Here is a 14,293-nt window from a genome sequence, read left to right as displayed (position 1 = left end):
GCAGAAGACTTTGGCATGGAAGCGCCGTCGTGTTTAGCGAATACAACGATATTCTGCGGCAAGATGCTTGAGTATCGTGTTAGCAAGAGAGTTCTGCTCTTCTAAAATGCTTATCCAGTGGCTGAATAAGTATGCATGAACACTTTAGTAATAATATTTTTAGGAATGTATTAGATTCAGATGCATGCAAGGTTGGTTCTTGGGCAAATGCTGTCTTGCCTTGAAAATAGAGTGTACAGTAAAGGTGAATGCATACAGATTTGGCTGGAATGTTGTAGGTTTAATTCATGTTGATTAAGTCGATAGAGGGCATCACATTTCGACCCATCATCAAAGATGGTAGGGAGGTTGTGCTCATGCATGCTGCTTGGTTCACTGTAGGTGAAGGTCATTTTAAGAAGGGCAAAGGGTAAGTGCTCACTTTCAGGTGAACATCACAGAAGAGAATCACAAAAAGCAGGATGAATTATAATGCATAACATTTTAATGCTACGATTATGCACTGCTAAAGACAATGACATCTTACAGTGCCTTCCATTGGTCACTTATTATGAATGGGGTAAATGGGATATGGTCAGAGGCAATGACTTGTGAATTGTGATATTATTTGTATGACAGGTATATGTTGTCATACTTGAGTAAAAGTAAAGATACCTTGATAGAAAATGACTCAAGTAAAAGTCGAAATCACTCAGTAACATTCGACTTGAGTAAAAGTCTAAAAGTATTTGGTTTAAAATATACTTAAGTATCAAAAGTAAAAGTATACATCATTTCAAATTTCTTATATTAAGCAAACCAGATACCCCAAAAAACGACTTAAGTAGTACTTTAAAGTATTTTTACTTAAGTTCTTTACACCACTGCCCTGCCTTGTCTAAGGCATGTTTTGTTTAGGTTTGGCGATAGTGTTTTTGTATGACCAAATGTGAAGAGCTGCTCTACTTGGTCGGTTTCATCCCTTACTGTATCTGTTCTGACTGCATGTTGTCCTTTCCCCATCCCTTTATCCCTCCGTGTCCCCCGCCACTCATCCGTCCATTAATTTATTCATCCCTCCCTCCATCCCTTCTCGCGCTTCCTGCAGCTGCAGAACGGAGGGGGAGGGGTCAAGCTGGAGCCGCTGTCTGCCTCTCTGGTCCGCTCCGTGGCAGCCGTCACTACCCAGGTCTCGGTCGCCACGGTAACCGCGGCGACTTCCAGCGGCAGCGACGTCCACCTTGGGAAATCTACGGCCGTTCACTACAACCCCCCCACCACCACCACCCCCACCACCACCACCACCACCCAGGAGAGGGGAGGGGTGAGGTGTGTGTGTTTCCTCATGTTATGACATGGTGTCAAATAATTCAGCCTTCACTGGTATTGAAACCATGAATTGTCTTTCTGTCTGTGTCTGTCTGTCTCTTTCATTCTCTCTCTGTCTGTCTGTGTCTATCTGTGTGTGTGTGTGTGTGTGTGTGTGTGTGTGTGTGTGTGTCTGTCTGTTTTTCTCTCTGCCCCCCCCCCCCCCCCCTTTCTCTCTCAGGTACTTCAGCCTGACTAAGGGCGGTGACTCCTCCAGTTTCCCTGAACCAGATCTGTACTCCCCTGGCCCTCCCCTTTCAGAGCAGCAACCGCAGCAGCAGGCTCACAGTAGAGGAGCCGGAGAGAGAGGAGGAGACAGTGGCGTCGCTCCTGGAGCCAGTCGCTCCTCCACTGGCCACAGAGAGAGAGAGGAGGAGGAGGAGGGTGTGTGGGGAGGAGGGGCCAGCAGAGAGGAGAGAGAGAGCTGTGGTAGTAGTGGTGCTGGAGGCAGCAGCAGTAAGGGAAGGCTCCACTCCCTCGACAGCAGACAGCAGCGCTATCAGCCCCCAGCCCCAGAGCCCCAGTCCCAGCCGCGGCACGCCAACAGTAGCCAGCGGGAGTCCGTCGAGCTTCCCTCTTCGAGGCACGGGAGGGGTGAGTTGCTGGTGGAGCCCAGGCAGCACAGAGACAGAGAGAGAGACAGAGATAAATACGGCAGTAGCAGCAGCATCACCCTGGAGAGGGAAGAGCACGGGAGTTACCTGGGAGAGACACACAGCTCAGAGAGACACACAGAGCTGCAGCACACAGCAGACAGAGCGAGCACACGGAGCAGCAGGAGCAGGGAACTCCTCTCAGGTAGGAAACACAGACCATTGTACACCTCCCAAAGGGCACCCTATTCCCTACGTAGCGCGCTACTTTGACCAATGCTGAACAAACATGCATGTGGATGAGAGGACTATTTATATGCATTCATTATACGGACGGTTGATGCAGTCAAGACGTTTTTTCCAATTCAGAAGAGTGCACTATATAGGGCATATGGCACCATTTGGGATGCAGACCAGAGACCGAGAGGACAAGGGAAATATCTTATTGTCTCATGGATTATGCAGCATGTTAATTGCATGCCTCTTTCCATTGGCTACACACTGCCTCCGTTGGTTTGATTTGTCTTAACGCCTAATGCGTCTGTGCCCATCACATCACGGACACGATCTGACAGACAGGAAGACTAGAGACACGGCTTCAGCTGAATCTAATTAGCATATTTGTGCATGCATTTGTCCCGGCGGCTCCCTTTGTCTGCAAATGCAGGACCACTCTCACTGACGGGTCGTCTGTGATTGCGATTCCAAATGGAAATCGAGTATGATTGAGGTGTGGATATGTTTCTGTGGATGCCGTGGATGGATGTCAGTGTTGCAGGCTTTGGTTTACGCATTGGCATTGTGCTCCGCCGTGCCGGTAGGGCAGATAGACAGTGCAGATAGGCAGTGTAACACGGCTGACCCTATCTGTCTGTGTGTCTGGATGACTGTCAGCATACATCGTGTCCAGAGGACGCAGGGTCGTCTTTTATTAAAGCATATGAGAGAGAGAGAGAACGCTCGTAGAGAACAATGGAAAGGAACCCTAAAAGGAACGGAGAACAATTGCCCGTGCGTGAATGAGCACGGACGTTATAGACAACGTCTGAGCATTGGAGACCGCGTGAACTGAACACTGATCATGATGATTGTATGCAAAATCTTGGCAGTCGCGAATGTGTGTCTGTACGCGGTGTGCGCACGTGCGTATGCGTGCGTGTGTGCTATGAGGGGCTGCTATTGGGGTCTGCTTCTCCCCCTGTGTGAGTATTGATTACACGGTGGATTTATTACAATGCAATTTCTGCGTGCGTGCGTGCGTGCGTGTGCGTGTGCGTGTGTGTGTGTGTGTGTGTGTGTGTGTGTGTGTGTGTGTGTGTGTGTGTGTGTGTGTGTGTGTGTGTGTGTGTGTGTGTGTGTGGCTGTCTATACGTCCACAGACACCGAGCACACCAGTGTGTCATTGAGAACTGTGACAACAGCGGCAGCATCCAGGAGTGTCTCTCACACCTCCAGTAACCAGCAGAAACAGCAGCAGATCCAGTCTTTCACCCAGTCTCCCCCACAAACTGAGCCCCAGCCCTACTCCAAACCTCACCAGCACTTCACCCAGGAACCGCCAGCCCAATCCCAGCCCAAGCCCCAGGAAAGGGAGAGGAGCGTCACCCAGCCACTTCCCAAGCCTTACTCTCAGCTAATCCCACACACTCAACCCAGTCCCCAGTCCTTATCCAAGCCTCCTCCTCCCCAGACCGCCCCCCAGACTCTGCCCAAGCCCGCGTCCTTCCCTCAGCCGCTGGTCAAGTCTCAGTCCCTGCCTCTGGACTACAGTGACGACATCACAGGACACAGTGTCTCCGACCTCCTCTCCCCTGGCGAAACAGAACTCTCAGAGATGTCCTCCAAACAGATGTCCATCAAAGAAAGGTTAGTCTGTGCCGGGGTTTCTGTGATGGGGTAACAATTCCAACTGCGGTTCAAATGGGGGTGCTTACATGGCAGGATGTTGTACTGTACATACGTTTCCAGAAATACTGGTTGGAGGATTCCAAATCTCCTTGTTTATTCCCTTCTGATGCCGGGAATCTTCCAACCACCATTTCTATACTTATGGGAAAGTTACCGGAGTTTTGTAATTGTCTGAATGGGCTCTCTGTAAAGTAGAGCACTATATAGGGAATAGGCAGCCATTTGGGGCACCCTCAGAGTCCCCCTGTGTCCTTGTGGGATCTAAGTTTCTGCCTCTCTTCGAGGTGAAAGTGATTTATTTCTGGCCACTGTGTATTTCCCCTCTTTGTTCCTGGAGAGAGGAGAGGTAGGAGACGGAGATCAGGCTGCAGTCTGTAGACATCCTTAGGTTGTGTCCCACTGTCCCAAATGGCACCCGTGTCCTGTTCCCTATATATTGCACTACTTATGACCTGACTGCATTCCAAATCCCACTCCGCCAGCCCCCTACCCCCCAAAAAGTAGTGAACTATAAAGGGAATAGAGGGTGCCATTTGGGATGGATGCTTAGAGATTTAGTAGATTTAGCTACTGTTCTACAGTACTGCTCTCATGTTGGCCCTGTCAGACTGTTAGTAGCTCAGTTTCCATGCAATTGGCGACAGATTTTCATGGGAATATTCCAAAATCCGCAAAAAGAAAATATACGCATTTTTCCACCAGTGGTGTGTTTCCACCAAACGGACTTGTTGTGTATAAAAGCCAGTGCATGATGATGTAGTTCATGGTGAAGAGGTTAACCTCTCTCTCTCTCTTTCTTTCTTTCCTTCCCTCTCCCAGGCTGGCCCTGCTGAAGAAGTGTGGTGAAGAGGTTAACCTCTCTCTCTCTCTCTCTTTCTTTCCTTCTCTCTCACAGGCTGGCCCTGCTGAAGAAGTGTGATGAAGAGGTTAACCTCTCTCTCTCTCTCTCTCTCTTTCTTTCCTTCCCTCTCCCAGGCTGGCCCTGTTGAAGAAGTGTGGTGAAGAGGTTAACCTCTCTCTCTCTCTCTTTCTTTCCTTCTCTCTCCCAGGCTGGCCCTGCTGAAGAAGTGTGGTGAAGGGGTTAACCTCTCTCAACCCTCTCTCTCTTTCTTTCCTTCCCTCTCCCAGGCTGGCCCTGCTGAAGAAGAGTGGTGAAGAGGACTGGAGGAACAGGATCAATAAGAAGCAGGAAGTGGTGAAGGTGGCTGTGACTGAGAGACACTCCACAGTACAAGGACAGGGATGGGAGGCAGAGCAGACCTACAAGAAGAAGGTGAGACTACACACAGCTGGACCTCCAAATTGAATCTTGAAAGAGAAGCCCCATTTTGGGCTCAAAGAGATACAAACAGACACACTCTATGGAGATTCACTGTGCTGCACTATAACTACAACAGTACAACAGTACAGCACGCAGCATCCACACACCTCACAAAATGTCTATTGAGATCATGTGATGATGAATGAAATGTCTTTCAACAGCCCAGACTTTGTCCTACTGAACCATCGTTACTCAACCCGTTACCCAGACAGTACTAAATGATTACAGTCAGGTGGATTTAGATGCATTCACATAAAACGTTCGTGTGCTCATTGTTTTTGTCATACTTAAAGTTAAAGATGCACTCTCAAACTTTTTGTTCACGAAAGTGAGGCTCACCTTCCAAAAGCGGCCCCTGTTTTTTGTGTACTACGTCATCCCGTTTCGTGACACGTTACACATTTGTTGTGCTTACCATCTTTAAGTAGTCTCATTAGGGCACTCTTCCTGGTTGCCATTTTAAAGGGGCCTCTCGTGGTCTTTATGTGAGGGTGCCTTTCATTTCCCCCTTGCCATTCATCAGCCCCATCTGCTCCAGTGTGAGCTCAGCTCAGCTTAGTGGGCTGGTTCCCCCTTTATCCCAATTGGCTCCCTGTTGTGCCCTTCTTTTGACCATAGTTTGACCACAGCCCTATGGGCCTTGATCAAAAGAAGTGCACTGTATAGGGAACAGGGTGGTATTTGGGACCAGTGCCTGGGGCCAACACAGCCCTGCATGGAACATATGGCCCAGTCTCCCTGTGGAATTAGCAATCTGGGGCCTTGGAGAAATCTCTTTTCTACTTTACACTGGGACAAGAGCAAGTCAAAATTGTTCACTCTGATTGAAGATTGAGTTCCACTTAAACTAGTGCTAATGCCACCAATATGTCATTTGACAATATGGTTACAGAATGGCATGTGATTATATGTATTGTTTAATGTACAGTATTTTTACTGTACAGTATTACGTTGAATTAATGAATTAGTCTACTCTATGCCACTTCACAGAAATTCTGGTTTAACTGAGCATATTCAGTTCAGATTATATCTAAAACAGAGACACTGACTTCTTGGAATAATTGAATCGCCCCTCCTTTCTGTTAATGATGCACCCCATTGTGCTGTAATCTGGGTTAAATCCTGTCTGTTTGTGTACTTAATACTTCATGTTAAATTCTCCCGTTGATCACACTTCTTCTAAGCCTCATGTTACAGTAGCAACAGTAATGGGTTGGGGCTAGGGTTGTAATTGAAAGATTTTGGGCAGTGGCCAGTTGGGCTAGTAGACCACAATTTCTACTAGCCAAGGTGACATTCTACTAGCCAAGATTCCAAAATATATGTCACGCAATATTTGATAAGTCAACATTTCTGTCTTGTTTGGCACATGTTCTACTAGGCTAGCCTGGCACTAGCCTTCTCCCTTTGAACGTGTTCTGTGTTTCCCCTGTCTTCAGGAGGAAGTGATGGTCATTGATGAGTTCGCTGCTGTCACTGTGTCTGACCAGCTGTGGGTAAGGCCTGACGACGGTGCTGTGCCCCAGTGCCAACGGTGGTCCACTGAGCTCTGTGTGTGACCTGCTGCTTCTTTCAGTCTCTTCTGTTCTGTTCTGTTGTTCACTGCTGTTCAGTGTTGCTGTGGTCTGATGAGGGTTGCAAAATATTTTGAACTTTCCCTAAATTCCCAGGTTGTTCAGAAATCCCGGCGGAAGAATTCCCAGATTTTCCTAGTTATTCCCTCCTTGGAAAACCTGGAAATTTTGGGCAAATTACCAGAAATTTGCTACTCTAGTTGTTCACTGCTCTTCAGTGTTGCTGTTCACTGCTCTGCAGTGTTGCTGTTCACTGCTCTTCAGTGTTGCTGTTCACTGCTCTTCAGTGTTGCTGTTCACTGCTCTTCAGTGTTGCTGTTCACTGCTCTTCAGTGTTGCTGTGGTCGGATGCTATCCTACCTCTGATGGTTTGTGGCTGTGTTATGGGATGCTGGTGATGGACTTGACTCTGCTTCTTTTTCCCTAAGCTTCCGATTGAACTTCTTGCACTTTTGCTCGGTTTGAAGTCAATATAGCTAGCTACGCTATAGTGTTCAGAGATAAGATGCGATGTGTTTGTTGCTCCCAGTCACTTCTTTTTTTTGCCTCAAAATGTTTGTTTTTTGAACTGCCCACTGCATAGTGGTGATGGAGAGAGACTTGATTCACACAGTGGTTCTTCCTTTAAACGTTTTGAGCTCATGCCGCAACCGTTTGTGGTAGACGGTGGCAGATTGTGGTAAATTGCGTCGTTCCGGCAACTATGGCGGACGCTTAAATGACGTGCCATAGAATTCTGCGGCACCCCGCAAGCTGTGCTGCGGTATGCCGCGACTTTTAAAGGAAGAACCACTGTAAGTTAGTAGTGACAGAACAAATGGCCTCTCTTCATGACCGTATCACAGACTGTCACTGAGACAGTCGTCGCTGGCTTGTCTAGACCAGGGTTTCCCTTATTCGGTTCTGGGGTCCCGCCTGTGTTTGTACGTTTAGTTTTTTGCCCTAGCACCCCACAGCTGATTCAAATAATCAAAGCATGATGATGGTTATTTGAATCAGCTGTGTGATGGGTATTAGATACAGCAGCTGCAATGTGCATTGCCCGTTACCGATTAATTCGTATTCAAGGACCTCTGTATGTGTTCATGATTAACCGCTTAACACTTGCACGCCAGTGGTGGCTGGTGGGACTTTCAATCGAAGGACGGGCTCATAGTAATGGATGGAACGGAATATATGGAATGGTATCAAACACATCAAAGATATTGTTTTCATGAGTTGGATAAGGTTCCATTTTTTCCATTCCAGCCATTGCTATGAGCCCGTCCTCCCCTCACCAGACTCCACTGTTGCATGTCTTTGCATTTCATGTGACGTGTACGGATGTGAGGGGCTCAGGCGATGGTGCTCTGGAGATGTTGTCTCTCTTTAAAGGGGAAAATACACTGTGAACCAGATAAAGGTTTGACTGGGGAACGCCGGCTCTGTCTGCTTCAGCCATGGAAACATCATCATGACTTCAGACTTGATTTATCCAAAATAATCTCTGTGAGTTGTCCCTCAGTGGCTCTCAGTATCTCGCTCTGGGTCTCTTTGTCACAATTATCATTTCTGGTTTGGAATGGTGTGGTCTCTCTCCTTTGCATCCTTTCTCCAGTAGTGTTGGGGCGGTATTCAGATTTTCACCGGTATACCCCGGTATACGGTATGATCATATACCTGGCTGCCCAACCCTATTCTCTAGCATCCCTCTGTATATGTCTGCCTGATTGTAACTTTCTTCCCTATCCCTCTCCATTTCCTCCCTCCACCATCTCTTCTCCTCTTATCCACGTATCCAATCACCTCTGTCCTTAGGAGCCTGTCTTTTCCTCCACATATTTTCCTCCAATCTCCCTTGGCCATAAGTGCCAAGTTATTGACCTTCATAGTCAGGTAAGAACACGCACCGGACCAGCCACGTTTCACTGTTCTGCCTGTACTGGAAGCTTGGGCTGTGTCTCAAATTGCACCCCATTCCTTATGTAGTGCACTACATTTGACCAGGGCACATACGGCTCTGGTCACCTATCCCGTATTTAGGGAACTACTTTTGACCAGAATCCTATGGGGCCTGGTCGAAAGTAGGGCATTATATAGGGATTAGGGTGTCATTTAAGACTCAGCCGGTGGTCTTCCATTATCCCTTCATGCATGCCATTGAAAGGTTAGGTGATTATGCATCTGTCTTTTCCCCGTCCACTAAAATCTAAGTTGGTTATATTAATGAGTGTGCACACGATTTGAACCCCTCCCCCTATTGCTACTTATCTTACTGTACTCTTGTCTCTTTGTTTTGTGTGTATGAGTAGTATTACACCTCTATGGGATAGTCCTACAAAGGCAAAGCCACTGTACTGTGCTGCTATCATTTCCAAGGTTTTGTGGTTTTGTCCTCATATAATCAGAGCAGTTGTGGCTGGTGTCACTTTAAGTCGGAGGATGGACTCATTGTAATGGCTGGAACAGAATTGTTGCAGCCTAATGGCTATGACTCATCCTCCGTTCACCAACCACTACTGGTTTCCACTTTTTTTTTGTTCTCATATTATCAGAGTGATACAGTGACCTTCAGTGGTGTAGTGGAGGGTAAACACTATTTATGCACCTTTTTTATTTTGCGTGAGCATTTACCCATCTTTTGCTGAAAACAAATGCATTTAAAGTATAGGGAGCACTACTTTAGTCACAGCGAGCGGTGATCAACGTTTTACCTACCTATTTATTAACTAATACATCACTGGTGACCTTACTGTACAGCATTTAACCTTATGTGAAACCCTGTACTAACCAGAAGGTAACAGTGTGTAACTGTGTGTGTTCAGAGGATGGGAGAGGAGATGGAGAACCAGGCTCAGATGTCCATAGAGGAGAGGAAGCAGATGATCTCAACACGGGAGGAGTCCTGGGTGTCTAAAGGCAAGGGGGTGGCCAACGACTCCACCCAGTACACTGTGGCTGCACGCATGGTCAAGAAAGGTTAGTACACTGTGGCTGCACGCATGGTCAAGAAAGGTTAGTTCACAGGGGCTGCACGCATGGTCAAGAAAGGTTAGTACACTGTGGCTGCACGCATGGTCAAGAAAGGTTAGTTCACAGGGGCTGCACGCATGGTCAAGAAAGGTTAGTACACCATGGCTGCACACATGGTCAAGAAAGGTTAGTTCACAGGGGCTGCACGCATGGTCAAGAAAGGTTAGTACACCATGGCTGCACACATGGTCGAGAAAGGTTAGTTCACAGGGGCTGCACGCATTGTCAAGAAAGGTTAGTACACTGTGGCTGCACGCATTGTCAAGAAAGGTTAGTTCACAGGGGCTGCACGCATTGTCAAGAAAGGTTAGTTCCCCGTGGCTGCACGCATTGTCAAGAAAGGTTAGTACACTGTGGCTGCACGCATTGTCAAGAAAGGTTAGTTCACAGGGGCTGCACGCATTGTCAAGAAAGGTTAGTACACTGTGGCTGCACGCATTGTCAAGAAAGTTTAGTTCACAGGGGCTGCACGCATTGTCAAGAAAGGTTAGTTCCCCGTGGCTGCACGCATGGTCAAGAAAGGTTAGTACACCGTGGCTGCACACATGGTCAAGAAAGGTTAGTTCACAGGGGCTGCACGCATGGTCAAGAAAGGTTAGTTCACAGGGGCTGCACGCATGGTCAAGAAAGGTCAGAGCACAGCCCACTGATGGTCAACTTAACCGGTCCGCATGCTTCCCAGCCATAACAAACAAAAAAATTAAGCTGTTCGTGCACACAAAATATGTTCTCGAGGCAAGCCGAAGTTTGTAAGCCAAAGTCTACGCACCTTTGTCGGTGATTGGGCAACAGTAGGGAACTTCAATTAAGTGTAGGTTGTCATTGTCAACGACAGACGACTCGTTTTCATGCAATTTTTTTCACTTGAGAAATACTGCACCAAACATCCTAGTTAGATGTAAAATTGCATGTCTAAGATCTCCTGGGCAAAAACTTCTAAATGAATGACAGATTTCTGGAGTTATCTTAGATGAATTCTGACTATTTTGAGGAAGTGTATACTGGCTATGGTGTCTCAAGGTGGACAAACGGTACTATTGCAGCTTTTTTCTCGTTTTTCAAGTGAAGGTCGAAGGTATGCGAGCACACCTGTTCGTTTTGCCTAGCGGAGTTCAGGCTAGGCGCCAGCCAAACCAGAGCATGTGAGCCTCCACTGAGGCTACCCAACTACAAATAAAAAAATATATATATAATATCAAAACACTATTTATTTCACAAGGGGAATTAATAGGCAGGAGGGCAGATATATATAACCACCATACATAACAACAGATGAGATGATCACAACAACTACACACCGATAGATATTAAAACGAGACGTTTTCTTTTAGAAAACCAAATCTCAATTTTGTTATGTAAATGGCATGTTCTAGAAGGGTTCAGACACCTTTTTTTCACTTCCTCATCCTCGTTGTGCAGTACGGGGCCACTGAAAAAACATGATCAAAGGCTCCAAAAAAATTACTTTTAGAAATGGCAAATCTCTCAGCACGGTGATGCAGATCTTTAAATGTTGTACACGTGGAATTGTGCCATTCCTAACTTTATCCGCAAGGTTCTATTCAATTTTGTTGAAACTCGAGTGATTACCTCTCTCTCCATTCTACAGGTAACTGCCGAAATAAAGGAAAACTTGAAAAAATGAGGGATACAAAGAATATTTGAAAGCAGATGCTTCCACACAGGAAGTTCCAGACATTTGTACAATATATGCCAAGGCGCATTGAAGCTGTTCTGGCAGTGGCCCAACGCCCTATTATTAAGACACTTTATGTCGGTGTTTCCTTTATTTTGGCAGTTACCTGTAGCGGCAGGCTACACGGAGAAGGGAACAGCTGGATAGGGGAAACGGCTCGAGTGGCACAAAAGTAGTGAACATAACATTGCGGATCGAGTTCAGAATGACACGGCTTCATTTGTACAACATCTAAAGACCTGCATCGCTATGCTGAGATCTTTGCTGTTTCTAAAAGGACGTATAGGGTGGTTTTTTTCGTGTTTTTTTCAGGGCCCCCATGTTGCACAACAAGGATGAGAAAGTGATTCGCTGTTTGGGGTAAGTTGATAAAAACAAGTGAAATCACAAGAAAGGTTTCTGGACCCTAGAGGATAGTATGATTTTCTTTCCTCTCAGAGTGTGTGTGTGTGTGGTTGTGTTTGCAGGTCTGGCAGCCTCCTCCTCAGCCATCAGCCCCATCCTGTCTCCTGTCTCCACCAAACTCAAGAGCAACGTGCCGGTCATCAAACCGCAGGAGGGTCAGTCATACACTTAATGAAAGATGCAATGTAGGACTGCAGAATTCCAATTACTTTCCCCCAATTTTTCTGAAATCCTGGTTGGAGGACACATGGATTTCCTGCTTATTCCCTCCTGATTCAAGGAATCTTCCAACCGGGATTTGGAGAACGTTACCAGAATTGTTTGACCCTAATCACAATTCTATGACAACATACAATCACAACATGACCACACTATATCTGTCAGGAATATTTGTAACTCTGTTGTCTGATCTGGTGTTTTATCCACCAGAAATCGAAGCCAGACCAGAGATGAACTTGGAGTCGGATAAAAAGCTGGATAAATTGGAGACATTTTTGGGACGTCTGAACAGTAAAGGTTGGTGCTAATCGTTTTTTCAGTTGCCTCGACCCACGCCAACAAATGCTTTTTAGTAGCGTAACTGGCTCAAGATGTTTCAAGAGTGTTGTGAGACAGAAGATCAAATATCGAATACCAGTGTGGTCTTCTGAGGAAGGAAGCTATTCTGTTAATCAAGCATCGGGAAGTCTGCTACAGTAGTCATTTACAGTAGTGATTGGACCTTTACTGTGTTTCTATCAGTGGCAGGTCTTCAGGAGACCGCCCTAACAGTGACAGAGAGGGAGCAGATGGGCTCCTGCCGTATGGGCTGCTCTGGCTTGGACAAGGCTTACTTTACTGTGTTTCCCCCTAGTGGCAGGTCTTCAGGAGACCACTCTGACCGTGACAGAGAAGGCTGTGAAGGAGGTGATGAGGATGGACGATGAGATCTTCTCCAAGTTCTACCGGCACGTGGCTGACTTCCCACGCATGCCCAGCAGGATCGAGATCGACGAGGACTTTGATGCCATCTTCGGCACTCAGGCGCCCAAGTAAGCAAATGATTTACCAAATAATGTATTTTCTCTAGGGTTGCAACATAACTTTCCCAAACATTTTCCAGAAATCCTGGTTGGAATATTCCTGGAATCAGGAGGAATTCTGGAGTTACAGGATTTCTGCAAGCCTACTTTGGTCGGAGCAGACGTGTGGCATTGGGTGTAGCTCCATTGCATGGAGTTTCACCACATCTCTGTCCTCTCTGCCCCTCTTCCTGTCCCTTTCTCCCTCGCCCCCTCTCTTCCTGCCCTCTGTCCCTCCCTGTGCAGGTTGACCTCAGCCATAGCGCAGCACAAACGAGCAGTGAGACCATCGAGGAACGTCCGGGCGTCTAAGAACCCTCTGAAGATGCTGGCGGCCAGGGAGGACATCAGACACGAGTACACTGAGCAGAGGCTCAACATCGGCCTCATAGAGAGCAAGAGGATCAAGGATGAGAAGAGTGAGTGTGTGTGTGTGTGTGTGTGTGTGTGCGCGTGTGTGCAAGTCAGAGTGAGTGTGTGTGTGCCTGTGTGTCACACATAGTGTCTAGCCCTCACACGCTCCTTGTCCTGTGAGTTTTAGTGAGTAAGACTTCGGAGTACTCGGACGCGGCCCTGGCTGGACTGGCCAGTAAGGAGAACTTCAGCAACGTGAGTCTGAGGAGCGTCAACATCTCCGAGCAGATGTCCAACAACAGCGCCGTGCCGTACAAGAACGTCATGCTGATGCAGGTCAAAGGTGAGATGCCTACTGCATTGCTGTGCTTTATTCATTAGTGCACGTCGTTTCAAAATGTAGATACAGTACCTCCCTGTTTCTGTCAGTTTTCTTACGTTTCATACCTAATGAATATGACCTCGATGTGTCTTTAGTATCTTTCCCATTAATTTTGGGATTGAGGCCTGTAGCTTGATCCACAGTACAGATAGCATGGGATATATTCTCACTTTTTAAGACGTCGGACAAACTTCGGTTTTGAGGTGAGCTGTATCAATTCAAGACCCGCATTTATTTTGACATTGACCAATGTCATAGGAAAATTCGAACAGGACAGAGGATATTCCACAGCCAGGTTGTTCCTTGAATGAGGACAGGTAAGGACAGGTAAAGAGAACAAATTAAGTTATTTCTGGAGAACTCTGCGTCATTGAAGTAGGATGTTGCACCCCAAACGGCACCCTATTCCCTTCATAGTTGCCAGCAGCATACCACCCTGCATACCACTGCTGGCTTGCTTCTGAAGCTAAGCAGGGTTGGTCCTGGTCAGTCCCTGGATGGGAGACCAGGTGCTGCTGGAAGTGGTGTTGGAGGGCCAGTAGGAGGCACTCTTTCCTCTGGTCTAAACAAAGATCCCAATGCCCCAGGGCAGTGATTGGGGACACTGCTCTGTGTAGGGTGCCGTCTTTCGGATGGGACG

At 47.1% G+C, this 14,293-nt stretch overlaps 1 protein-coding gene across 15 annotated transcripts in view; it reads left to right on the top strand.

Moving 5' to 3' along the window:
- LOC139559486 (supervillin-like) overlaps nt 1-14,293 on the top strand; it is a 76,618-nt gene that overhangs the window by 51,464 nt on the left and 10,861 nt on the right. For 11 of the 15 annotated variants that reach the window (XR_011671778.1, XR_011671777.1, XM_071375516.1 and 8 more), the window contains 12 exons: nt 1,088-1,308; nt 1,529-2,145; nt 3,320-3,806; nt 4,977-5,121; nt 6,609-6,665; nt 8,118-8,231; nt 9,548-9,701; nt 11,919-12,011; nt 12,286-12,372; nt 12,710-12,887; nt 13,164-13,336; nt 13,459-13,614. Coding sequence is in view for 13 of the 15 variants with exons in the window: in XM_071375516.1 (XP_071231617.1) it covers nt 1,088-1,308; nt 1,529-2,145; nt 3,320-3,806; nt 4,977-5,121; nt 6,609-6,665; nt 8,118-8,231; nt 9,548-9,701; nt 11,919-12,011; nt 12,286-12,372; nt 12,710-12,887; nt 13,164-13,336; nt 13,459-13,614 (2,482 nt within the window). In the remaining 2 variants the exon portion in view is untranslated. Of the gene's footprint in view, nt 1-1,087; nt 1,309-1,528; nt 2,146-3,319; nt 3,807-4,976; nt 5,122-6,608; nt 6,666-8,117; nt 8,232-8,540; nt 8,619-9,547; nt 9,702-11,918; nt 12,012-12,285; nt 12,373-12,709; nt 12,888-13,163; nt 13,337-13,458; nt 13,615-14,293 lie in introns of all 15 variants that reach the window. The other 4 variants (XM_071375513.1, XM_071375519.1, XM_071375517.1 and 1 more) reach the window with 4 other exon arrangements.

Source organism: Salvelinus alpinus, chromosome 30 (assembly GCF_045679555.1).
Source record: "Salvelinus alpinus chromosome 30, SLU_Salpinus.1, whole genome shotgun sequence".
Taxonomy (NCBI): domain Eukaryota; kingdom Metazoa; phylum Chordata; class Actinopteri; order Salmoniformes; family Salmonidae; genus Salvelinus; species Salvelinus alpinus.
The sequence above is the reverse complement of the archived record's forward strand: the minus strand, read 5'-3'. Positions and strand labels throughout refer to the sequence as shown.